A 25,433-nucleotide genomic window follows, 5' to 3' on the forward strand; every position below is an offset into this window, starting at 1 on the left:
GTGTGTTCTCTTCGCAGATGATACTACAGTAATCATAGAATTCAAAGGCCCACAAAACTATGATACTATTGTAAATGAAACATTAGGTGATATCACTAAGTGGTTAGATAACAATAAGCTAAAATTAAATGTATCAAAAACGAATATATTAAAATTTAAAACCTGTCGAAGTAAGCCATTTAAATATACAATATAATGGTCAAATGATTGAACAGGTTCACAGTGCAAGATTTCTTGGGGTTATCCTCGATGAACACCTAACGTGGAAAAATCACATAGATAGTGTTTGTAATAAGATTAATAGGTTTGTGTTTGCTTTAAGAAAAGTTAAGGAAATCACATCCACACATACAGCTCTTCTTGTTTACCACGCTTATATCTGTTCAATCATTCGATACGGAATTATTGTTTGGGGAAACTCCACAGAAATTTCAAGAGTTTTAATAGCCCAAAAAAGTGTATACGTGCAATATTTAATTTGAATTGGTCTGAATCTTGCAGGCCTATATTTCGTTCTAATAAGCTGTTGACGGTAACTTGTATTTATATCTATGAGATTGCAAAATTTTTAAGATCTAATCTCTCACTCTTTGAAGCCAAAGACAACAGAAATAAAAGAAAAGTAACATGGAGGCATCTCGAGATGCCTGCACCTAAACTGGAACTATTCAGGCGTAGTTGTGTCTATATGGCTCCCCTCATATACAACACGTTACCTAAGTCTATAAGTGATCTCCCCTATAAAAAATTCTGTACTGCTCTAAAGGAATGGCTAATAAAAGAAAATTATTATTCTATAGATGAATATTTTGTGAAAAATAAGTGTAAGTCCTTTGGGTACAAAATAAAAAATGTAATTATTTAATTCGCCTTTATGCCTGTTCTTAAAATGCGTATGTATTATGTATTACCTAAGTCATTGAGATAACTACAATGTATTACTTTGTAAACATTAGTTTAATGTATAAGTTTTCAAGTAAAATAACTTGGATAATTTGCATGCTGCTACGACAGCGAAACATGTTGATCTCTTTTAAATATTTATGTAACAACTGTATTTACCGTGTTTCTGGCAAATAAATATATTATTATTATATTATTTATTTATTTCTTATACTTTTGTTACATTTTTAAATATTAAATTAAAAAGAAAAAAATAAAACATTTAAAAATATAAAAAGCAGTAGCCCACCAGCAACGGGATAAATCCAAGCTACCGGTGGTCAGGGCTCAAGAGAGAGGAATTTCCGGACAATACGCGCCGTGTCCAGAAGTACCGCCTTCTGCATCAGGCTCTTAATCCAAGCATCTAATGGTACGAGAGCTAGCAACGTCGAAAAAACAAGAATTTCAAGGAGGCTAGTTTTTCGATATACTCGTATTATGTCTCTCACTCTCCCAGACATCATACGGGCTATCTGGCACCTGGTAGTCGTTGCGTTCATCAGTGCGCATCGCATTTGTACAGGTAAAATTTCAATTTTTCAAACCATTTTAAGAAGTTATTTTTTATTATTATTATTTTTATTGAACTTATAGTAACATGAATCTCTTATTGCCAGGCATTTTTCATGTTGTTTAAGGTCTGCCAGGCGCCAATTTTGAATTTAAAAAAAAATTTTTTCAAATCATTTTAGTATGGCTGAAATTTTAGTATGATGTTATTTAAGTAAGAAAAGACCCAAAATTAATTTGCCAAGCAGTTATTCGGTTGTTAATCTTCAGCCAGACCGATCTAAAACTGAAAAATGATGTAGTATCATTTCGCTTGGTCTAGAAATATTTGTCGAACGAATTACAGAGAAAGGGATTAAACAACCGGCCAAGTGCGAGTCGGACTCGCCCATGAAGGGTTCCGTAGCAGCAAGTAGACGACTAAATAAAAAAGTTATAAAATAACTTGGTTTTACATAGTGTTTTTATGAACGACAAAGTTATATTTGTGGTTTTGGAAAATGTTTTATTTCTTAAAAACTAATAATGGTATCTCGTTCAAACCAATTTTAGTTGAAACATTTTATTGAAATGTATAGCATATATTTTTTTTAATTTCCTCACTCTCTTATTTTAAAAGTTAGAGGGGGGTACACTCATTTTTCCACTTTGGAAGCGTCTAACTTTCAAACGATTGATTTTGACGAAAAATGGCTTTAGGAACCTTAATATCTTTTTTAAAGACCTATCTATAGACACCCATCAAGGATATGTTAGCTGAAAAAAATTTTTTTTTAAATCAATTCCATGTATGGAGTGGCCCCTTAAATTTTTAAATTTATTAATTTTTATTCAAAATTCGAATAGCGGTTACCGAAACACATCAACCTACAAAGTTTCAACTTTGTAGGCCCAACCGTTTGGGAAATAAATGGCTGTGACATACGGACGGACGGACAGACAGACGGACAGACAGACAGACAGACAGACATGACGAATCTATAAGGGTTCCGTTTTTTGCAATTTGGCTACGGAACCCTAAAAACTATCAAATTAATTCGTAAATTAATACGGTATCAAAATACTGATTTTTTTGTACAAAATTAAGATATCTCAAGTATAAAAATAAACATAAAATTGAATGGTTACATGAAAATTAAGGCTAAAGTTGAAGATGAGCTTCTAGCATGGCTAGAAACTAGTCGAGTTCCTCGTCAAACAGTTACGTGAGTGACTTTAAGAGAAAAGAAACTTTGTAGGTTGATGTGTTTCGGTAACCGCTATTCGAATTTTGAATAAAAATTAATAAATTTAAAAATTTAAGGGGCAACTCCATACATGGAACTGATTTAAAAAAAAGTTTTTTCAGCTAACATATCCGTGATGGGTGTCTATAGATAGGTCTTTAAAAAAGACATTAAGGTTCCCAAAACCATTTTTCGTCAAAATCAATTGTTTGAAAGTTAGACGCTTCCAAAGTGGAAAAATGAGTGTATCCCCCCTCTAACTTTTAAAATAAGAGAGTGAGGAAATTAAAAAAAATATATGCTATACATTTCAATAAAATGTTTCAACTAAAATTGGTTTGAACGAGATACCATTATTAGTTTTTAAGAAATAAAACATTTTCCAAAACCACAAATATAACTTTGTCGTTCATAAAAACACTATGTAAAACCAAGTTATTTTATAACTTTTTTATTTAGTCGTCTACTTGCTGCTACGGAACCCTTCATGGGCGAGTCCGACTCGCACTTGGCCGGTTGTTTAATCCCTTTCTCTGTAATTCGTTCGACAAATATTTCTAGACCAAGCGAAATGATACTACATCATTTTTCAGTTTTAGATCGGTCTGGCTGAAGATTAACAACCGAATAACTGCTTGGCAAATTAATTTTGGGTCTTTTCTTACTTAAATAACATCATACTAAAATTTCAGCCATACTAAAATGATTTGAAAAAATTTTTTTTTAAATTCAAAATTGGCGCCTGGCAGACCTTAAACAACATGAAAAATGCCTGGCAATAAGAGATTCATGTTACTATAAGTTCAATAAAAATAATAATAATAAAAAATAACTTCTTAAAATGGTTTGAAAAATTGAAATTTTACCTGTACAAATGCGATGCGCACTGATGAACGCAACGACTACCAGGTGCCAGATAGCCCGTATGATGTCTGGGAGACTGAGAGACATAATATATCTAAAAACTGGCCTTCTTGAAATGCTCTCTCAAAAACGTTGCCAGCGCTTATACTATAACGTTAGCCTACTCAGGTGTTGGTCGAGGCTTTTGGCTATAAGGCCATTGGCAGATACGACTATCGGCACAATGATTGCTGAATCTACATCCCACATGTCGACAACCTCATGAGCTAAATCAAGATATTTACTGGCTTTATCTTTTTCCGCTTTCACAAGATTCTCGTCATGTGGGATTGTTATATTATTATTATTTTCGGTTCCTTTTTCTAAGCTCGGCTGCGGTGCCGGATTTTAAGGTTAGTACGGGCCGAAGCCAAGTGCTAACCCGCGTGAGTAAATACTCACTTTTGGGTTCTGATGGACGAAGTTTAGTCTGTTTCGGCCAAAAATTTTCTAACTATATGACATGTGTTTAAAATGGCAGCTTTCTGGAGGGTTCGGTATGTGTACGGAGGTAGTTCGAGTGTTTTAATGGATTGGTGAAGATGTTTTGGGATAACCCCCGTGGTTGATAAAACTATGGGGACTATTGTGACGCTGTTAAGCCGCCACATTCTGGCTATTTCAATTTTGAGGTCGGTGTATTTGGACAATTTTTCTGCAATTGTATTTTGGAGGTTATGCGTATTAGGAATGGCTATATCTATGATCTGTGCACTTTTGTTGGTTTTATCAATGAGGGTGATGTCTGGTCTATTGAAATGTGTGGTTTTGTCCGTAAGAATAGCTCTATCAAAATACAACTTATAAGAAGAATTTTCTAAAACTATTTCTGGTTGGTATTTGTAGTACGGTGTTGGAGGGCCGGAGATTAAATTATATTTTAATGCTAATTTTTGGTGTATGATATTTGCCACTTGGTCATGTCTATGCTTATAGTCGGATTGAACGATGGTTTTGCAGGCACCTGTGATATGCTGAATAGTTTCAGAGGCACTATTACAGCGCCTGCAAATGTCGGTGGGTATCGGGATACGCATTATATGTTTTTGGTAGTTGCGGGTTTCTATTACCTGGTCCTGTATCGCCAACATGAACCCCTCGGTCTCGGGAAACAATTCACCACGCCTTAGCCATTCGTTCGATGCAACTTTATCGACGTTAGGCTGGCTAAGGTCGTGGTAGTGTCTCCCATGTAGGGACTTTTGAGCCCATGCGGCGAGTTTGGTTTGTCGGTCAGTCTGTGTCTCATTGTTTTGTGTTGATTGGTCGGCCATGTTTAAAGGTGTGAGTTTCTTGTCATTTTGGGCTATTGCATTATGTAGAATTGATGTTGGGCTTTTACTATAGAAATAAGACCTTAAAGCTGTAATTTGTTTGTTATGCAAGTTGGTGATATCAATAATACCTCTTCCTCCGTCATTTCTTGGTAATGTGAGTCTCTGTGTGCATGATCGTGGATGGTGTCGTCTGTGTTTTGTGAGTGTTGTATTTATGTTGCGTTGTAGATTCTGAAGTTCTGTTTTTGACCAATTTATGATACCAAAGGAATATGTAAGAATTGGAATGGCGTATGTGTTGATAGCTTTTATAGTGTTTCGGGCGTTTAGTTGAGTATTACATATTATTTTTAATCTGTGTTTGAACTGTTTTGTGAGCTGATTTTTAATTTCTTTATGCAAGATTTGTTTGGTTTGTATGTATCCTAGATATTTGTAGGTACCACTTTCATCCAAGGAATCAATGGTATCGCCTGTTTGTAGCTGATAGGAGTGTGTGTAAGTTTTACCTGCTTTTACCGAATTGATTTTACATTTATCGATTCCAAACTCCATTCCTATGTCATTTGAAAATATTTCGGTGGTGTCGGCTAGTTTATGTAAATCCTCAGTAGAAGACGCGTATAATTTGATGTCGTCCATGTAGAGAAGATGGTTTATTGTATAGTGTTGGTGGTTAGTTTCTGTGGTTATTGTGTTATATTTAAGTTGGAAGCCAGAATTTAGGGAGTTTAATTGGTTTGAGAGTGGGTTTAAAGCTAAACAAAACCAAAGAGGACTGAGTGAATCACCTTGAAAGATACCGCGCTGGATCTTAATAAATTCTGTCTCTATTACTCCTGCAGATGTGTTAACATGTAGTCTAGTTTGCCATTTACTGACGATGTTTTCTAAAAAGTGTGTGATACGTGGATGAATTTTGTAAATTTTCAAAATGTGAAGTAACCATGAATGAGGTACCGAGTCATATGCTTTCTTATAATCAATATACATACTATATAAATCTTTCTTGTCCTTTTGTACGTCTTTAAGTATAACGGAATCTATTAATAACTGTTCTTTGCATCCTTGGCTAAACTTTCTACATCCTTTCTGCTCTTCTGTTAATATTTTGTGTGTGTCGATGTGTTTGTATATTATGTTAGTTATGCATGATGTCATTATTTTGTATAGTGTTTGTAAGCAGGTTATAGGTCTGTATTTCGCGGGATTTATTGTGTCATTGGGGTCTTTTGGCAACATATATGTGATGCCTTCAGTTAAGTAGGGAGGAATATTTGTTGGGTCTTCAATAAAATTGTTAATATGGTTGTATAAGTGAGGGTGAACTGTAGTGAATTTTTTATACCAAAAGTTATGGATATGGTCTGTTCCTGGGGCTTTCCAATTGTGGGCTTTGTTGAGGGCATCGTGAAATGTTTCAGGATTTATTTGTTCGAATTGCATTTGTGGACTACTATCATATTTGATTTCCTCAGTTTTTATCCAATCTGCTTGAGTGTTGTGGCATACAGGATTTTCCCAGATTCCTGCCCAAAACTGACGTAGGTCCTCTTCAGCGGGAAATACTGTATGTGCTGTGTTATTTGACGTAGTGTGGTTAGTTGTTGATTGTTTTAAAGTTCGGTAAAAAAGCTTTTCGTTATTTCTGAATTGACTATTTTGTGTTTTACGTAAAGTACATTTAGTATATCTATTTAACCTACTTTTAATTACTGTGAGTTTCTGTTTGAGTGTATCTAAAAAGTGTGTAAGTTGTATGTTTGGTTCTTCGTGTATAGTATGTGTCTTATAATCTCTTATTATCCTGCTTACTTCTCTTTCTAGTTTTCTACTTCTGTGGCCCTGCATATAATATGTTAACCTACCTATTTTAGATCGAATTACTTCTAGTTTACGCTCTAATCTTTTTTGCCATTTAGGTTTACGGTCGCTTCGGGGGTTATTTCGGTCCTGAGCAGATGATAAGCTAATTTTACTTCCATTTACTTTAGCAACTGTCCACGCGGCGCTATATATGATTGTTTGTAGTTGGTTAAAATCTATATCTCTAAGAACATGGTCTGGCAATATTACTTTATCAACGTATTGTATTATTTTTGCGAGTTTTTTTGAAGTCCTTTGTTTGGGTATATAGCATCTATTTGTGGGGTGTGTATCAGTGTAGTATTGCAGAGCTTGTAAAAATAGTTCGTCTATTTCAGGGTCTCTTTCATAATTTACAGTATGTGTGTTATTAGTATTAGGTTGTTGATGTAAGTTTTCGTCTATAAAATCTACTTCCTGCAATTCTACTTCTAAACTGTGAGTGTTTTCCAAATTTATTTGTGGTTGTGTATGTGTAAAATGTGTACTTTGTTCTAAGATTGGGCTATTCGATCTTTGAAAAACTGTTACATCCCTTTCATGTAATTTTTGCTCTACTGCCGTTTTTATCATCTGTAATCGTGTTTCAGAGATCATTTTATTGTTTATGATTACTCGTTTCTGATCGGATATGCGTTGTTCTGATAAGTGTAATAAATGAGGGTAATATTCTATGAATTTGTCTCTAAGGTTTTTACGCCAAATAGTCATATCTGTTTCCATCTTGGTAACTTCAAAATAGCATTTAATAAGGGTTTCATTCAGTTCGTTGGACCATTTCATTCTAGTTTTTGTTTGCATGTGCTCTAATGTATTATTTTGTGTAAAATGTTGTTGATGTGATAAAGTCTGATTTTGTGTTAGTAAAAGAGTCTGTACTTCTAACCTAATTGCATCAAGTGTAGTTGTTGGTAGTAACTTGTTGTTGACAATGGCTCTTCTTTGATCGCCAATCCTCTGCTTTGAAACTAACATATTTGGGAATTGTTCAGTGAATTTAGTGTGTAGTGCGTTTAAATAAGCATTTGTTTCAGTTTCTAAATTTGTGATGATAAGATAGTTACGCCAAATGAATTCGTTCATTTCGTTGCTCCATTTTTTACGCGTATTTTTTGTACCAGTAGCGGGTGTCGGGTTGTTGGCTGCAGTAGCCTCCGACACAACGTCTACTGATATTGTTGATGAAACAGATGATCTGAGTGAACGTGATGTGAATGAAAGTGACGATGGTGTGATTGATGAGAATAAGGACCTCGGAGAGGATGACAATGACGCCGTAGATGTTTCAACATCTGTTGGAGGCACCTTTGCCTGCATTGTACTTTTATTTTTGGATCTTGTAATCATTCTTATTCCCACGAGTAGCTAGGGACAAAACAGGTCGACCACAGCAGAGCCCTGCGTTCACTGTGGCAAGGGTAAATAAAACTGGAGGTCCCCCGGTCTCCAGAGTTGGCATACTCTTGACTAAGCACCCCCTTAGCCACGCAGCCCTCGGCGTATGCAACCTTGGCTTGGGTTGTATCTCTTTTGGTCGGGCTCCTACCCCAGTCAAAATAAAACTAGGGACCAGAGCCCTTAAGCCCCACCACGTCGACAACGTAGAGATACGTCGGTGGGGTTATTATTATTATTATTATATCCTATCCAGCATGTGGACAAATTTTGTGAGATTTACGAACCTGTTGCCAAATGGACAATGCAATGAGGAGAAGCTCCTTAGTACCACGGGACCTATTCCTACATCCATTTTGAGAGGTAGACATGATATTATTGTCTTCAATATGCTTATTAAGTTTTTCTCTCAAAATGGATGTCAGGAGTTTATAAACGTCATTCCCCCCCCCCCCCCTTTATCACTTTAGGACGAGAATTGCCAAAATCCTCTCTCTTAGTGCTCCCTACATGAATAACACAAATACAATATAACTGTTTAAATATATGTATTGATGCCAAAATGTTAAACATTAATAATAATATTATCCAAGTAAAGATAAACTTATTTATTAAAAACTAAAAATACTTAATATAACAAGTATCTCTAACAATTATACATAACAATACCATTAACTATCTAAAGTATTCACTAAAACACTTACAAACGTATCAAGCGTAGTAAATAATATTATGTAACTTGCAATAAGGTGAATGCGTTGCCATGGTAACGGTAGCATGTCGGAAAGATATTTCTAAGTATGGCCGCAGCCCCACAAAGTTGAGCTTCGGTTGGCCGCTACAGTGCAGCGAACTCCTTCCGGGTGATCTGCATGAACTCCTGCGCCGCCTCGAGCAGGTCTCGGTCGCCGAGCGTCGCCTCCATCTCGCTGGCGGAGTGCACCGGGCTGCCCTCCGCCTGCCGCTGCTTCAGCTTGATCTCGCGCATGCGCGCCTCCAGGATGCGCTCGCGCTTGCTCTCCCGCTCGAACACCTGCACAGACGCACCGTTACTCACACACGTGTACATACATACGTGTGCATGTACAGCACACACACTCACCGCGGTGAGCAGGTGCTTGTCGTTCTTGTCGCTCATGGCCAGGTTCTGCGAGAGCTCCACCAGGTAAATGTTTCCCTTGTGACTGCCGCACGTGAGCAGCGCGCCCTGCGGGCCGGTGATGTAACATGTAAACATTTATTGAATGGTCAATCAACAGCTATGGCCGACACAATCTAAGGGTATGTACGCACTATGCGGATAGCCGGAATGCGGTCAACCGTCCGGTTAGCCGCAGTCAAAAAATGAGTATTTATACGCACTGTCATGCGGCTGCCGTGCCGCTCAACCGTTGCGGTCGCTCGCAGCCATACACTATACAATATATACTGAGACTCGCAGCCATACACTATACAATATATACTGAGACTCGCAGCCATACACTATACAATATATACTGAGACTCGCAGCACTGCGGTGTGACTGACGGGCAGCCGGACGGTTGCTATACACACTACGCGCTAGTAGTTTGCGGTCGACCGCAACTTTAATTCCGGCTTAATGCTTTTCCGAAACTTTGTATCTTGCTTTGTTATACAGGTTCTCAGATTGCTTATACCTTATGCGCTGTAACAAGGTGCGGCTGACAGATTCAGTAACGTTTCGTATCACTCTTGAAAGTTGCTGCGATTTAAAAATTATGCCTTAGTATTTTAGCTGTACCACATTCGTATTATGTCAAATCATTCGGAAGCGTAGTTAATTAAATTAAAACCAACCGGAATGTTCTAGTCTTTAATTAAAATCTAATAGAATGAAAAATAAAGTGTTATGCGTATAAGGTAAAGCAAAAGACGTGTTTAGTGATGGGATATACTGCTACGATGGATAGGTAGTCGATGTTTTTTTGGAATAAAAAACGAATATCGTGCATAGTTCAATTAGCATTCTTAAAAAACCTTTAATTATGTGGGTAAATCTACTGTAGACGCGACTCTCTCTGCCCAAACCACAGTGACATTATCTGAGCAGAAATATGTAGTAGGCATTTTTTCTAGACATTTCCGACGCCATTGATAATGCGTGGTGATCTAAATCTAACTAATCTAACATATACAAACTAATATACCCTTGTTTTCATCACGGTTCTGTAAAACTGAAACTCTGAAACACCTCAGGGCTCGGTCATAAAATATTTATTTTGACAAGTATATACACGTAGTTAGACTGCACAACTAAATAACACACACATTTAATAAAAAAATTAAAAAGAATTAAATGTATGCTGCGAGTATCGATAGCGATAACAAAAGATTTTTCTAATGTCCATCCCTGAAGAGAGACGTCAACGTCATACTGGCATCTGTCAGCCGCACCTTGTTACAGCGCACAAGGTATAAAAGTTCTTCAAATGATTTTAGACTCATTCTAGTGTATCGATAAAACTTGTCTTCATACTTTGTGAGCTCTCCAAAAAATATTTAAAATGTTTATCGATCAAATATCGCAATCGATATTTTTATTTAGAGTTTATTGTTTTTTTTTATGTACATATATGATATATTAAACGAAATAAGATTTACAAATATATTTAATTTTGTCATTAATAAACGATATTTCGACATTAAAATAAAACTAAAAGATATTTTCTCAATTGAAAGTTATGATTTACTTGAATATCAATTATCATTAACGACTATTTGAGTAAAAACTGTTTAAGAAAATTTAAAACATCAATATAACATTGGAAAAAATACATATTTTTGTGTGGTATGATTTCAATCGATTTTAAGAAGACCGATTAAACAACACCATGAGGGTGTTGTTTAATCCACACACCCACTGGACATCCCTTTTTGGTTACTTCAATTTCACCACAACTTCAAAACCAAACGTCCAATTTTAATCATTCAAAGACCAAATATTATCAACATAAACTGTACTTATTGATGAAATAATTTATTTTGATAAGGCAATTAATTATATTAATAGCATGAGTAAAATAAACGCGTTTAAATGTAGTCCAAAAAAAAATTCAAGTTTTTTAAATAAAAATGTGGTTTTTGTGCCTCACTCGACATAGTATTTTTTTTGTAGATATTTATAAGATCTACATTTAATTATAACATTTTATGGTTCTATCTTTTGTAGTTTAGGCAGCGTACGCAAAATAAGTAACTTCTTTGATTGATTTTTTTCAGTCCGAAAAATCCAAATTTCTTACGGAACCCAATTTTTTTCCAAAATTAAATATAGTCTATGTTACTCGTGGATAATGTAGCTTTCGAATGGTGAAAGATTTTTTTTAAATCGGTCCAGTAGTTTTTGAGGCTATTCATTACAACCAAACAAACAAACAAAGTTTTCCTCTTTATAATATTAGTGTAGATGTAGATAGAAAGGTACTCGTAATCTTCTAAAAAAACTTTTCTAACTTTTCGTTATCTGAAGATAAGGCGTAGAGATTCACAAAGATGCTCACTCCATCGTGCGGGCGCACCGTCAGCAGCGGCTCCTCGCACACCTGCATGGTGAGCACGGGCTCGTGCTGGCGCCGCAGCAGGTCCCACACTGACAGGTTGCCGTCGTACTGCGTCAGCAGCATCAGCGACACCCGCGTGGGGCTCCAGGAGCCGTTGGTGATCCGGTGGCGCGCGGGCGGCGTCCAGATCACAGAGGACTCGCGGCACTCTTCACTCCAGACGCGCGCCGTCCAGTCGCCGACCGTCAGGAAGTTCTTCAGGAAGCCAGGGTTGCGCTCCACCCGCCACACTGGACCCACGTGCGCGTCAAACTGAAACATTTAATTGTTCGTATCATTCAAATGTGAAGCACTGGATATTGACACGCACCTGCGCGAGGGAACTGCATTTTAACACGCCCATTTAATGAAATTCCAGGAAAAGTACTAAAAAAGTACACTTATTAAAATATTCATTGGCAATAAAGTGTAAGTAAGTTTACACAATATATTTTTATTGTTGTCTACTTGTCTAATTTTTACTAGTCGTTTAGTCTGCAAATAGTAGCCACAATGAGTACAGACACGCTTTAGTGGACGAACCTTTGCTGGTAACTTATCCATCGCAGATTTTCCCTTGCGGTTGCCGTTTATGACCAGTCCATTCTCTGTGCCGACCATAAACCGCGTCGGTAGAGTAGACTCGTACTCGAGCACACTCACGCCGTTGGACTTGGCCATGCTCTGAACTTCGGTTTGAGTTTTGACTAAGTCGATGATCAATTCGTCGGTGGGTTCATCAATTTTGCGAATATCCCACCACTTGACGACACCGTCTGGTCCGCCTGAAAAGAACTCCAAGCCACTCTTAGAGTTGATGAACAAGACGTTCCTGACGAGGTCGCGGTGCGCCACGTGCGGGGGACTCGCTGCCGTCGGCTTGTTGGCCTTCATCCGCAAGTCCCACGCAGCCACACCGCCGTTCATCAGGCCGCCTGCCAGCATGTGCGAATCCTTCGGATTGTACTGCAGGTCCAACAAGGGACACTCTGGAGAAATTGTGGTCTCGGGACTGTTTGCACTGTCCACGTCCCAAATGTACGCGTCGAGCGGAGCGCGTGTCTCACGATTGAAGTCGATGTCCACGTACGTGGCGGCGAAGCGCGACCCGCCGTCGGGCAGCCAGCAGATAGAACTGACTGGTCGGCAAGGGCCAGAGGATGCAGAGCCCGAGCGCTCGCGCTTGGAGGCGCCTGCGCCGTCGCGGTACACGTTCACCGTGCGGCAGCTGTTTTGCTCTACTGCTGGCATGTTTGCTAGTTCTGCGTAGTAGGTTTGGTACATTTCGATTGCATTGTTCTGTAAAACTAGTTTCTCTAATCCCTGTAAAAGGTAAATCGATAGTAAAGCCGCTGAGCTCTAAGGCTACGTCCACATACAGGCAGGTGGCGCGCTTAGTGCCTAGATCCTAGTGAGCAGGTAGTACACTACTGAGAGCGGCCGCCGTGTAACCGTAAAACCTAGGTGACTCACTACGCTCTCTAAGCACTATGCCACCTTCCTGGGCGGACGTAGCCTTTAAAAATTGGAGCGCTGTGGCCTTCACCTGACTTACCGGCGAAAGGTTCATGACGCAATGGATATAAGCATCGTCCTTCTCAATCTTACGGCGATATCTCTGCGTGGCCTCAGGGTCGTGTACGTGCACATCCTTGGGCCAGCCACCTTCGGCGTGGTTGGCGCCACTGTTGGCGTACTCGGCGCTGCAACAGGCGGCGGGTGAGTGCGGGCCGCGGCCGCCGCGGGTGGGCGGCTGGCGGCGGGGCGCTGGCGCTGCACTTACCGAATGGTGTTGATCTCGCACTGCGAGAAGCGCGGCGTGTGCTGCGTGAGCTCGTGCACGGGGTTGCGCAGGATGTACTGCTTGTGCTCGACCTTGTTCACGCCGATACTGTCGCACATGTCTGTCTTCCCTATGGCGAACTGTATCTGACGTCCGAACTCACAACGTTTTTTAGTGTAAACGTATGATAAAGCCATAATCCACGGCAAATATTATAAATAAGTATCACAGATAATATTGGCAATGGTATCGGTGAGATAAAAAACAGGTAAAATATTTAGACATAAATAAATAGCAAATGTGGACACAATTTCACTGACAATTATATGTACCAAAGACACTTTCCATAATGTATAATTATAATCTTTACAGAAATACTTTGACACATATATAGTGTCGTAGACCGTAGTGTTTATTTATATTTGAATTTGAATTCGACGTATTCTTTTCGGGAGGTGATAATACAACTAATTTCGAATTCGTCGAATTCAAAGTCAGCCTGTATATTAAATACAGCCCATAGGTCACATAGCTTGTATGTTCGATGTTGGCCGGCCGCGTGTGTCGCGTGTGTCGCGTGTGCGTGACTTACATGCACCAAAGAGTACAATAGTCGTACCTGCGCTCGTCACAACTGACGGCTGTCACGGTGACATATAAACAAGCCCATCTCTCGAGCTACTGCTGCAGAGTTGTACAGCCCCGTTTAGGCCCGTGCACGCCCGTTCAGGCCCATGCAGGCCCGTGCATGCCCATGCGGCGAGGCGGCGGCGCGCTATGAGTCAGTTCCCGCTGTTCCGGCTGGGCACACTGCTGGCTCGCCAGCTCAGTGCGCCCATCGCTACTCGGATTAAGGTGCCCAATGATTGACATTAGTGTAATGGGTGTAATATAATGTGTAAGATGCTCGTGACGTGAATGATCGTATCGGCGACAACTTTGTTTCTGACTGCAAATACATTTGTTGTACAGTGATTGCGACATCATTGTCTTATAATAAAATGTAACAAGCAGGCGGCACCGAAACACAGGTAGGGAGATATTACGAAGACTAGTTTCATTAAACCAGTGCCACACGCTGAAGGCTTAATGGGTTACCGGGGCTCCGGGTAGAGGAGTAGGATTAGAAACGAGGTTGTTTTTAGTCAGTAAGAGTCTGCCTGGCGGGCGGCGGGCGGCGGGCGGAGTGATTGCACGAGTTCCAACGCTTAAATAAAGTATCCCACGGAAATGGCACAAGGTCACTTGACGGGAATAAAAATTTCACTTTGTTTCGAAACCGTAATCTCAAGTCTGGTTACTCCAGCTATCACACCTAATAATAATATGTATACGAGAAAGGCGAAGTAGTATTAAAACTAATTAATACATATAAAAAGACAGTAAAAATCGAATGTCTGTACATTAATTATTTTTCCAAACAACTGATAGGAGGCAACTAAAGAAGAGACACAGAAACAAAAAAACTATTTTTGGAATTTTTGTTTGTCTGTCTGTCGGACTTTCTGTCTGGTACGTTATAACTTCGAAACTACTCAACGGATTTGAAAAATGCGGTTAGATTACATATAATTAGGGGCATTATCAAAACTTTGTTTCGTCAAAATCGGTTAAAGGAAAAAGTAGTTATGGCCAATTGAAAATTTACTTTAAGGACTGCTTCAAAACTTTTTAACACTACAATTTAATATCTATTAGTCACAAAACTTATATACTATGTAGGTATCTTAATTTTATAACTTAATATATCTTAATGTAACAAAATAACGAATAACACAGTGCGCGCGGCCGATAGATGGCGTTGGTCAAATAAGTCCTACATCGCGGTGTTAAGATTCTCAGTTGTGCAATGACTACCATGGGGTTCAATAGATCATTGTCGTTCGTTAGTTGTCTATCAATTGATTCGGTTCTATTTGTTGGTTTGCTTCTCGGTCGTATGTTGTGTTAAAAAATTCTTCATTTCTAAATATTTATGTTTACCTGTGAATATACGATCGTGTCGTAATTATTTTAATTTAATTACAATAATGCCTAGAAGAAAACGGTGTAATGTCGGCAGCGCCATGCATTGTCTCGGTGTTTAGAAACCTCTTCTGGAAGAGTATCTCGGTTGTCCGCTGATCTCGAGCGTCATGCGTTATTTCGGGTTTCGGAAACGTTTACCGAAACGCAGGCTCGATGGATTCGTATGCTTAATTACGTATATTTGGATAAAGTCCTGACTACTTCAATTCGCATGTACTAACTCATCACTAATTATTGAGATTTTGTCTACCTTTCTCGCCCTGTAATCCCTGTATCACTTTAGAAGTAGCCTATACTGTCATATCGTCTACTCTTGTCTGTAATTATTTTAAGTTTTTACTTTTTTTTTTTTTTTTTTATATATGAATGGGCCGACGTTTGCCGCTATCTCGCCTGATGGTAAGTGAACGGTGTAATGTCGAGCACGTCTGCCCATAAGCAACCTATGTCACTCGGTGCTTTAGACACCCAGGTTGTAATCAGGAAACCAGACTCTGGCAAGAGTATCTAGCAGTTCGCACAAAGAAGCTTGAATCGTGCGAGTGGGTGGGATATCCACCGTGAAATGACGCCTCGCCGTTATTGTCTTGTGGTTCGTTGATGGAAAGGACTAGGGGAATCAAGTTGTGCAGTTCCCCTGCACACTCTCCGAAACGTAGTCCTCTTGCGATTCTGTGTTCAAGGTATGCATTAATTACGATATTTTTGGATCAAGTGCGCTCGAGCTACTTCAACTGGTTCTAGCCGAGCCGTCCCAAAGGTACTAGTACTCCATCACATACCTGCGCCTGGTACAGGCTTAGTTGAGATTTACCGTCTCACCTTTCTCAACTTCCTACCAGCCAATGCGCCTGTATCACTCTATAGAAGAACCGAAGTTTAGCGTTGGCGATAGAGTTACGCCCAGAAGCTCAAGATGATCCGATACTGGAACGGACACATTTCGGAAAGTCGGAGCCAGCGGAAATTGACTCCGTTTTCTGGGTTTTGGTAGCGTTGATTTACTTGATTTTAAGTTGGCGTCACCCCAATCGGAGACCAATTATATATGGTTATGCGAAAAGCGACCAACACGCGGGCGGAGCCGCGGGCAACAGCTAGTTTTTAATAAACTACGTTTGAAGAAATATAATAAAACCGGCCAAGTGCGAGTCGGACTCGCCCATGAAGGGTTCTGTAACAGCAAGTAGATGACATAATATAAAAGTTTTAAAATAACTTGGTTATACATAGTGTTTGTATGAACGACAAAGTTATAACTTATAAGTAAGTCATTCATGGGATTCGGTGTTAAATGTTATAACAAAATTCCAGAGGAAATAAAACACCTAAATGAAAGACAATTTAAATTATGTATTAAAAAAACGATGTGTAGATTAGCATACTACAAATTGAATGATTATATAGAGGATAAAAATGCTTGGAGGCAGGCTGGTCCAGCTCCACAGGGTAACGAAAAAATAAAGTAATTTCAATAATGTAATAATAAAACCATGTTATTTCAATTTGTTCTGTTAAATTAGATACAATCATTGTAAATGTGAGAGCCCTGTAATTAGCTAAAACTGTATTAGACTAGTAGAATGCATTTATGTCAGCTTGGAGTTGTCATGCTCACTCAAAGGTCTCATTGGCGGTGGCACGGGCATTGGATCGCTCGATTCCCTGCAACATGGTTGAGTTGGGCGGTGCTGGTGTACGTGTCATGTTCGTGAACGGGCGCTGTCAACTGGGACTGGTCAGCTCCAGGCTGCATTAAGATTGTTGTCCTCAGGGTTATTTTCTTTTTCTATCACTTTGACTAAATATTAGTTTTACATTGTTCTCACATAGTTGAAGCAATCGAAACAATGTAACCATAAATTGTATTGTGAATCTGATTGGAAAAGAGTAACCTATGGAGTTTCTTGCTCGTTCTTCTCCATAAGAATCTACACTTTGGAACGAGCAAATAGCTTCACTAGAGGACTGACCGACAGACTGACGTTATTAATATTATTATATTTGCTTTGACGTTCAAAAGTGCCTTCCTGGTCTAATTGAAATAAATAATTTTGACTTTGACTTTATAATTTGCGGTTTTTGAAAATGTTTCATTTCTATAAACTAATAATGATATCTGGTTATCTGGTTCAAACCAATTTTCGTTGTTAGTTTCTGTTGAAATCTACAGTATATATTTTTTTTAGGTTTTCTCACTCTCTTATTTTAAAAGTTAGAGGGGGGGACCCTCATTTTTCTACTTTGGAAGCGTCAACTTTCAAACGGCTGATTTTGACGAAAAATGGTTTTAGGAACCTTACTGTCTTTAAAGACCTATCCATAGACACCCATCACGGATATGTTAGCTGAAAAAAATTTTTTTTTGAATCAGTTCGATGTATGGAGTTTTGAGACCCCCTTTAATTTTTAAATTTATTAATTTTTATTCAAAATTCGAATAGCAGTTACCGAAATACACCAACCTACAAAGTTTCAACTATGTAGGCCCAACAGTTTTGGAAATAAATGGCTGTGACATACGGACGGACGGACGGACGGACGGACAGACAGACAGACATGACGAATCTATAAGGGTTCCGTTTTTTACCATTTGGCTACGGAACCCTAAAAATCGACTTCAAATTCCTTCTTGTTTACTTCGACTTCTAACCTCTCAGTTAGTAGGTACTTATAAAAGTCATTTTGTGCTTTTTAGTTTTAATTTTTGGTGAAGTCGGTTTTTTAACGCAGATTTTTTATTATTACTTTTATCTTTTTAGTATAAAACTACTTAGACCTGTTTTGCCACTTATACTCCTCGGTGCAAAGTTCTCATCAATACAAGTAGTTTGATGGACCCGGGAATCAGACCCCATGCGAGAGATGCGAGACAGGTGATGTAAATAGTACACACAATACATGTTGGCTGGTGTGTGCGCAGGCGGTGGCGGTGAACCACCCGTGGTTCCGGCGGCACGTGTGCGTGCGCACGGGCCGCGCGTTCAACGCCTGCCAGCTGCGGCTGCGGCTGTGGACGCTGGCGCTGCGCCAGCCGCGCCGCCTGCCGCCCATCTCCGACCACGCCGCGCTGGAGTCGGGCGCCAGCATCCTCGGTAGCTACAGCGTCACGTGCTGCTCACTGGTGGACACGGTCATTAATGGTGCCGTTTGTTGGCAGGTGAAGCGATAGTGTTCGGCGTGGGTGGGCTTATTGTCATTTTCGAAGTAAACAGACAAGCGAACAAGCAAGAAGATAAGGTATTTCATTTAATAACAGCTTGAGAATCGTCTACGTGGAATCTCTAAGGTGTAATGGGAGTAATACCATTACAAAATATAACTTACCGATTACCTTTGCCTACATTGTACATAGATATCTACTAGGTCTTTGTTTAGTACTTGTGGCACCAACTTCTGAACTAGCAGTGGGTCGATACAGGCAGTACAATGAATAATATTTTTTTGGGTTTTTAGTTTAAGGTATACATGTCACCGGAAAATAACAAGATCCGTAAGTTTATCAATCTACTAGGAAGTTTATCGTAGGATTCTAAAGAGATAAATATTGTAATATTTTACGTTCACAAACGTGAAAAAAATTAAAATGCAGACTAATTTTATACTCAGGTGTTGGCGGAAGCATCGCAGTGGCTGGCATTGTTGGTGTCCCTGGAGGAGCTGCAGCGGGAGCTGGTGCTGCAGCAGCAGGACATCGACCGGCTGTCCGCCGCACTGCGCCGCCTCGCGCCGGACCGCTTCCCGCCGACCCAGCAGGACTCGCAGCCAGACTCGTCTGACCAGCCAGTGCAGCCTGCACCACCGACATCATCATCTCCACCGCTACCTGAGCCTACTGCCGAGCTTGATGCAGGGCCTGCTCCAGCGGCGACGTCAGAACCCCCGCCGCCCCCGACATCAGACTGTCCTCCTCCGCTAACACCAGAATGTCCTCCACCGCCAACGACAGAATGTTAAATATAAAACCCTCGCTCTATATTAAATTGTTAAGTCAAGTAAATTGCTCTATTATCTAATTTGTAACGCGCTCTTGTTATGGCAGAGATAATTTTGTACTCGTAAGACATGGTGATGATAATAATTTGTTGCACGAAGCAGTATATCAAAACGCGTGTCAGACGGCAGGACTGGCAGCAGTATAACACGGCGCGTGTCAGACGGCAGGACTGGCAGCAGTATAACACGGCGCGTGCCAGACGGCAGGACTGGCAGCAGTATAACACGGCGCGTGTCAGACGGCAGGACTGGCAGCAGTATAACACGGCGCGTGTCAGACGGCAGGACTGGCAGCAGTATAACACGGCGCGTGTCAGACGGCAGGACTGGCAGCAGTATAACACGGCGCGTGTCAGACGGCAGGACTGGCAGCAGTATAACACGGCGCGTGCCAGACGGCAGGACTGGCAGCAGTATAACACGGCGCGTGTCAGACGGCAGGACTGGCAGCAGTATAACACGGCGCGTGTCAGACGGCAGGACTGGCAGCAGTATAACACGGCGCGTGCCAGACGGCAGGACTGGCAGCAGTATAACATCAGACGGCAGGACGGCGCAGTATAACACGGCGCGTGTCAGACGGCAGGACTGGCAGCAGTATAACACGGCGCGTGTCAGACGGCAGGACTGGCAGCAGTATAACACGGCGCGTGCCAGACGGCAGGACTGGCAGCAGTATAACACGGCGCGTGTCAGACGGCAGGACTGGCAGCAGTATAACACGGCGGCAGACGGCAGGACTGGCAGCAGTATAACACGGCGCGTGCCAGACGGCAGGACTGGCAGCAGTATAACACGGCGCGTGTCAGACGGCAGGACTGGCAGCAGTATAACACGGCGCGTGCCAGACGGCAGGACTGGCAGCAGTATAACACGGCGCGTGCCAGACGGCAGGACTGGCAGCAGTATAACACGGCGCGTGCCAGACGGCAGGACTGGCAGCAGTATAACACGGCGCGTGCCAGACGGCAGGACTGGCAGCAGTATAACACGGCGCGTGCCAGACGGCAGGACTGGCAGCAGTATAACACGGCGCGTGCCAGACGGCAGGACTGGCAGCAGTATAACACACAACGGCAGCAGACAGCCGCCACTCGCGCTGCCGCCATGCTGCGGCCTGCGGCTGCCTGCGCCTGGCTGTCGGCGCTGCCGGCGCTGCTGGTGCTGGCGCGGCTGGGAGCGCTCGTGCGTGCACAGGACGCCTGCGCGTATGTTCATTCAGGTCAGACTTACAAGGGTCGCATGTGACTCAAATAAATGAATTAGTTTGAAAATTAATCTGATTAATTTAATATTCAATCATGAATATAGAATACCTGTCACTCTTAAATAACTCATTCACCCATTAATTTCTTTTTACCGCGATTTATTCGGTTCGGCTTAGCCCCATATTGAACACTTTATATTACGGAATATTGAAACAAATAATATCAAATCGAATCATAATTATATAATTTTGGTGTAATTCAACATACGCTACAAAGTATTGTAATAAGTAATTGGTCCTGCGCGGTCTGGTGTAATTGTCCCGTTATGCTGAGCGCAGCCCGCGCCGTCACTCCAAGACACTACTTCGAATATAATTAATTTGTTTTACTTGTACAGGATCACAAAGGGGCGTGCCTTATCACTTAGCTGTGACATATTTATTTCCCGGACTGGCTGACTGGAGTATTATGGTCCCAGTAAGTCGTTTCTTGTATTTATATATGCTCGCGAGCAAAACTATGGAATCACTTGTATTTGCTCCCGCACGATGTTGACTACTCAATACCTACATACCTACACGTAGGCTGCTGCTCCTATGGATGTGCACTTTCTGAATATTCGCACATTGTTTAACATTAGCATTCGCATTAGCAGTTTTTAATGTGAGTATAGCGAAATCGGTTACGATTTTAAAAATATTACACATGGTGGAATGATCGGTGAACAAATAAAATAAAAAAAACAAACTTCCGAACTGAGTACCTCCTCCTTTTTTCGAGGTCGGTAAAAAGTGATAATGTCTTGTGGTTTACAGTGGCGCGGTGCGTTAGACCTGCAGGCAGGCGGGGAGGGTATTGGACACTAGTATCGGATTGTAATGATTGTTGTTCACTATGGTTGGTGTGTTCCAGCGGCCCCCGGAGTGCGCGGGCGGCTTCGTGGCGGGCTACGTGGCGCGCGTGTGCGACCACGACGCGGCGCCGCGCCTGCGCGCCACGCCGCAGGGCGCGCTGGTGCAGCGCGCCGGCTGGCTGCGCGGGCCCGCCGCCGTCTACTGCACCGTGTTCTGCGCGTTCCCCCGGCTGCCGCCGCGACTGCCGGAGCTGCCGGCGCTGCCCGCGGTGCCGAGCCGGTCCAAGCACGTCACGACCGAACCCGCGGCGGCGACCACGTTCGCAAAGGCATTACTGTCCACAGAGGAGCACTCGAGCGAGGCAAAATCAACAATAGTGGCGACGCTTTCTTCAACATCGTCGTCATCCAGTGAGGAGGAGGAATCAGCAGAGGAGAGCATTCAGAGGTGACTGCGACGGAGCCTACGAAGAGAAGGTTCGCATTGTTATCAAAATTAAGGAGCGTGCCGTAATATATTCGATAAATAAAGTAAAGGAGATGTTTCATTGTGGGCCGGCGCTACGTACACAACAGTGGTACACGAATGATAATTCGGTAAAGATGTGTATCCTACCTAGTGTTATTAGTGTTTGGGTAACTAATGGCGAGTTGTGGTTGACAATTTGACAGTAGTGAGTGACTGGTCGTATCTGATGTTTGTATAATGAGCATCATAATTGTATTTAGAAATCTAGATAATGTGTTTTGTTCTAACTGGAACACAATATCCAAGTGGGTACTGTCACAGTACTCGATAAAATTATTTTATTTTGTTAGTGACAGATCATACAAATTACGTTCTATATTCCTTATTTGGTGCATAGCGGCTGCTCGCTGTGTACCGGACCATTGTGCATGGGAGAATGAGCGTGGAACGTAATGTAGAATTACGATTGTAGGACAGTAGGATGCTACTCCATGCAGAATGCACGGTTCACGGAAATGTCTATTCTCAGGAAGCTCATTTCGCAGAAAACCTTATTGGTAGAAAATACTGTTCGTACATAATGTATAGATGGAGCTTCAGCATACAATAACAACAAAAATGGAGAATCATGATATTTCTTGCATGTGTGCGTGCGACTTGTGGTTTACACGGTGCAAAATAATACCAACTACAACGACAATACTGCCACCTTTATATCTCCCACAAATATTTGCGAACACGTACTACACCACTTGGAAATAAAGTAACAAAATAAACCGACTTCACTAAAAAAGTTAAAAATAACTTTAATTTCGGAAGTCGGTATTTCTCGGTATTATTTGTTTGTTACACCGCCTTCCGAAATTAAAGTTATTTTTAACTTTTTTAGTGAAGTCGGTTTATTTTTTTTAAAAAGTATTTTATTTCACACTTTTTAGTTGCGATTAAAATTCTCTATCTCAATTAATTATTTATTTGTATTGTCACAGTCACTTAATTAACTTTATTGTGATTTCTATGTGAGTATGAAGTTCCATTGGCCATTTCTGGTCTTCTTCATCAGTTCCACCTCTTCAAAGGTTACTTTTTGACTGTAAATGCTTCAATTCTAGATGAATATACCAAAATCACTATATACTTCCCTATAATATTTGAGGAGTTCCCTCGATTTCTCTAAGATCCCATCATCAGATTCTAACTTGGTGACAATGGGACTACCTCAGAACTATCTACTCTCGAACAAAAAAAGAATTTTGAAAATCCGTCGACAATTGACGGAGTATAACTTTATTGTGATTTTTATGTGAGTATGAAGTTCCATTGGCCATTTCTGGTCTTCTTCATCAGTTCCACCTCTTCAAAGGTTACTTTTTGACTGTAAATGCTTCAATTCTAGATGAATATACCAAAATCACTATATAGTTCCCTATAATATTTGAGGAGTTCCCTCGATTTCTCTAAGATCCCATCATCAGATCCTAACTTGGTGACAATGGGACCACCTCAGAACTATCTACTTTCGAACAAAAAAAGAATTTTGAAAATCCGTCGACAATTGACGGAGTATTCGATGAACAAACATACAAAAAAAAAAAAAAAAAACATACAAACAGCCGAACATAGTACTTTAGGGAACAGCGAGTAAAGTTTCCTGAGCAAAGGAGGATCCTCCGACCAGGCGAGGTGGTCATGCCTGGCGGGCTTTCTGCCCAACTGTTGTTCGTTGGGATTTTCTATCCGTGTTAATTCGCATGCAAACTTCATATGTGCGATGCAGGATATTTGTGACGTCATCCATTGATTTGCTCGTCGATAGTCTATGTGCGACTTCTGTCATCTGTCACTTGTCACTTGTCAATGTGTCGCCACATCACTCCCCCAAGACCGGAGGTCGATCCTGTTGAGACGGCTGTCGATGCTTGAGATGAGCGGTGCCAGAGCCAGTGTAGAATGTCCCTAGTTCCAGTGAGTCGGAACTGTGCCGCTGAATGCCCAGTGAGTCGGGTGAGCGGTGCAGGGTGATACTCCAGTGAGTCGGAGTAGTGAAGCTCGCAGTGTCCCACGGTGAGTCGGGGAATTGATGCTGCGAGGGTAGGTGCGTAGTGGCCGGCGTCTGCGTTGACGGGAGGAAGACGTCCTCAGACCGTGTGCAGAGTGCTGTGCCTAGACGCTGATGAGGCCGTAGGGAAGAACCAGGCTGCATATCTTCGATGTAGCGTGTGGTGGTCCCTGATGAGGCCGAGGATGCTGGTTGGCTGCGACTTGATTACCGCTCAGCGGAGAAGTGATGGGTGAGGGAGATGGCGATAAGGATGACGGTGCTGATCTGCTCCGTGAAGGTTGCTTTCAATCACTCGGGGGTCACCACTTTAGGGAACAGAGAGTAAAGTTCCCTAAGAAAAGGAGGATCCTCCGACCAGGCGAGGTGGTCATGCCTGGCGGGCTTTCTGCCCAACTGTTGTTCGTTGGGATTTTCTATCCGTGTTAATTCGCATGCAAACTTCATATGTGCGATGCAGGATATTTGTGACGTCATCCATTGATTTGCTCGTCGATAGTCTATGTGCGACTTCTGTCATCTGTCACTTGTCACTTGTCAATGTGTCGCCACAGTACCTCCTCCTTTTTGTGAAGTCGGTAAAAATGAGTAAGCATCACTTTAAAGGCCATAGGGCGTAATCCGACCCGGTCCGACCCGGTCGCGGACATGAATGAAAATTATATATAATGAAAGAGTATTACTTAACATTACATAAGGTTATTTTTTTAATCCAAAACAACAAATGGTACAATAAAGTTTGAACCGAAAATATATTTACTATTTGGTAAATACTAGTGTTCGTTCTGTTAAATAGCTTCTAAAGGGAATAAGTATCAAGATCGATCATATGTTTAAAACCAAAAAATATGGTTCTATTTTAATATTTTATCTTACAGTAATTCAAATAAGTATATCAAATCTGTTAAAACCGATTTTTAAGAATATGAATAACGATAGATCTGAAAAGGGATAATGCACTTCTATGATTTAAAGATTCGAGCTTGTTGACATGGATAGACAAAATAATTGCGTAGTGTGTACCAGATCTGTGTTACATTGACCATTCAACCCGTCGAGATATTTTAATTACACCAGACTTAAGAATCCTTTAAATGGTTTTTTGTGGTACGGTATCTGCGCGCATATTGCCAGTGGAACGCATCCTTGACATAATTGCACAGAGCTGAAAGTTGGCATAGATGTAGTAAACACATGATCATAAACAAAACGTCTAAAATCCCCATCGATTCCACTTTTGCTAAAAATAACTATTCAAGACCAAAATTACGGTGTTTTTCATTTTTCTCGAAAACGGTAAGTTTTATCGTTAAAAATATGTTGGAGACAGTTGTAGATCATACAATTTTGTACAA

At 41.1% G+C, this 25,433-nt stretch overlaps 3 protein-coding genes across 3 annotated transcripts; 2 read left to right on the top strand and 1 right to left on the bottom strand.

Annotated features, from left to right (window-relative positions):
- Nucleotides 1-8,653: 8,653 nt before the first annotated feature.
- Nucleotides 8,654-13,971, bottom strand: LOC118273262 (dynein intermediate chain 3, ciliary). Its single transcript, XM_035590153.2, has 6 exons — nucleotides 13,466-13,971; nucleotides 13,238-13,385; nucleotides 12,226-13,005; nucleotides 11,644-11,955; nucleotides 9,225-9,329; nucleotides 8,654-9,155 (listed from the first exon to the last, which is right to left on the bottom strand). The coding sequence occupies exons 1-6, from the start codon at nucleotides 13,660-13,662 to the stop codon at nucleotides 8,961-8,963; spliced, it is 1,737 nt and encodes a 578-aa protein (XP_035446046.1). The 5' UTR covers nucleotides 13,663-13,971; the 3' UTR covers nucleotides 8,654-8,960.
- Nucleotides 13,972-14,107: 136 nt separating this feature from the next.
- LOC118273265 (optic atrophy 3 protein homolog) lies at nucleotides 14,108-19,972 on the top strand. The gene is made up of 4 exons (XM_035590159.2): nucleotides 14,108-14,320; nucleotides 18,417-18,588; nucleotides 18,654-18,733; nucleotides 19,103-19,972. The coding sequence occupies exons 1-4, from the start codon at nucleotides 14,243-14,245 to the stop codon at nucleotides 19,448-19,450; spliced, it is 678 nt and encodes a 225-aa protein (XP_035446052.2). The 5' UTR covers nucleotides 14,108-14,242; the 3' UTR covers nucleotides 19,451-19,972.
- Nucleotides 19,973-20,219: 247 nt separating this feature from the next.
- On the top strand, nucleotides 20,220-22,097 carry LOC118273264 (uncharacterized). The gene is made up of 3 exons (XM_035590156.2): nucleotides 20,220-20,711; nucleotides 21,095-21,174; nucleotides 21,610-22,097. The coding sequence occupies exons 1-3, from the start codon at nucleotides 20,597-20,599 to the stop codon at nucleotides 22,000-22,002; spliced, it is 588 nt and encodes a 195-aa protein (XP_035446049.2). The 5' UTR covers nucleotides 20,220-20,596; the 3' UTR covers nucleotides 22,003-22,097.
- Nucleotides 22,098-25,433: the final 3,336 nt, after the last annotated feature.

The sequence above is a fragment of the Spodoptera frugiperda genome, chromosome 1 (genome assembly GCF_023101765.2).
Source record: "Spodoptera frugiperda isolate SF20-4 chromosome 1, AGI-APGP_CSIRO_Sfru_2.0, whole genome shotgun sequence".
Classification (NCBI taxonomy): Eukaryota; Metazoa; Arthropoda; class Insecta; order Lepidoptera; family Noctuidae; genus Spodoptera; species Spodoptera frugiperda.

Coding starts and splice junctions, on each gene's coding strand:
- LOC118273262 (XM_035590153.2), bottom strand. CDS start 13,662: ATGGCTTTATCATACGTTTACACTAAAAAACGTTGTGAGTTCGGACGT. Junction 13,006..13,237: donor GCGTCATGAACCTTTCGCCG/GTAAGTCAGGTG, acceptor TACCTTTTACAG/GGATTAGAGAAACTAGTTTT. Junction 9,156..9,224: donor ACAAGCACCTGCTCACCGCG/GTGAGTGTGTGT, acceptor GCGTCTGTGCAG/GTGTTCGAGCGGGAGAGCAA.
- LOC118273265 (XM_035590159.2), top strand. CDS start 14,243: ATGAGTCAGTTCCCGCTGTTCCGGCTGGGCACACTGCTGGCTCGCCAG. Junction 14,321..18,416: donor CCATCGCTACTCGGATTAAG/GTGCCCAATGAT, acceptor GTGTGTGCGCAG/GCGGTGGCGGTGAACCACCC. Junction 18,589..18,653: donor GTCGGGCGCCAGCATCCTCG/GTAGCTACAGCG, acceptor GTTTGTTGGCAG/GTGAAGCGATAGTGTTCGGC.
- LOC118273264 (XM_035590156.2), top strand. CDS start 20,597: ATGCTGCGGCCTGCGGCTGCCTGCGCCTGGCTGTCGGCGCTGCCGGCG. Junction 20,712..21,094: donor CTGCGCGTATGTTCATTCAG/GTCAGACTTACA, acceptor TTACTTGTACAG/GATCACAAAGGGGCGTGCCT. Junction 21,175..21,609: donor ACTGGAGTATTATGGTCCCA/GTAAGTCGTTTC, acceptor GGTGTGTTCCAG/CGGCCCCCGGAGTGCGCGGG.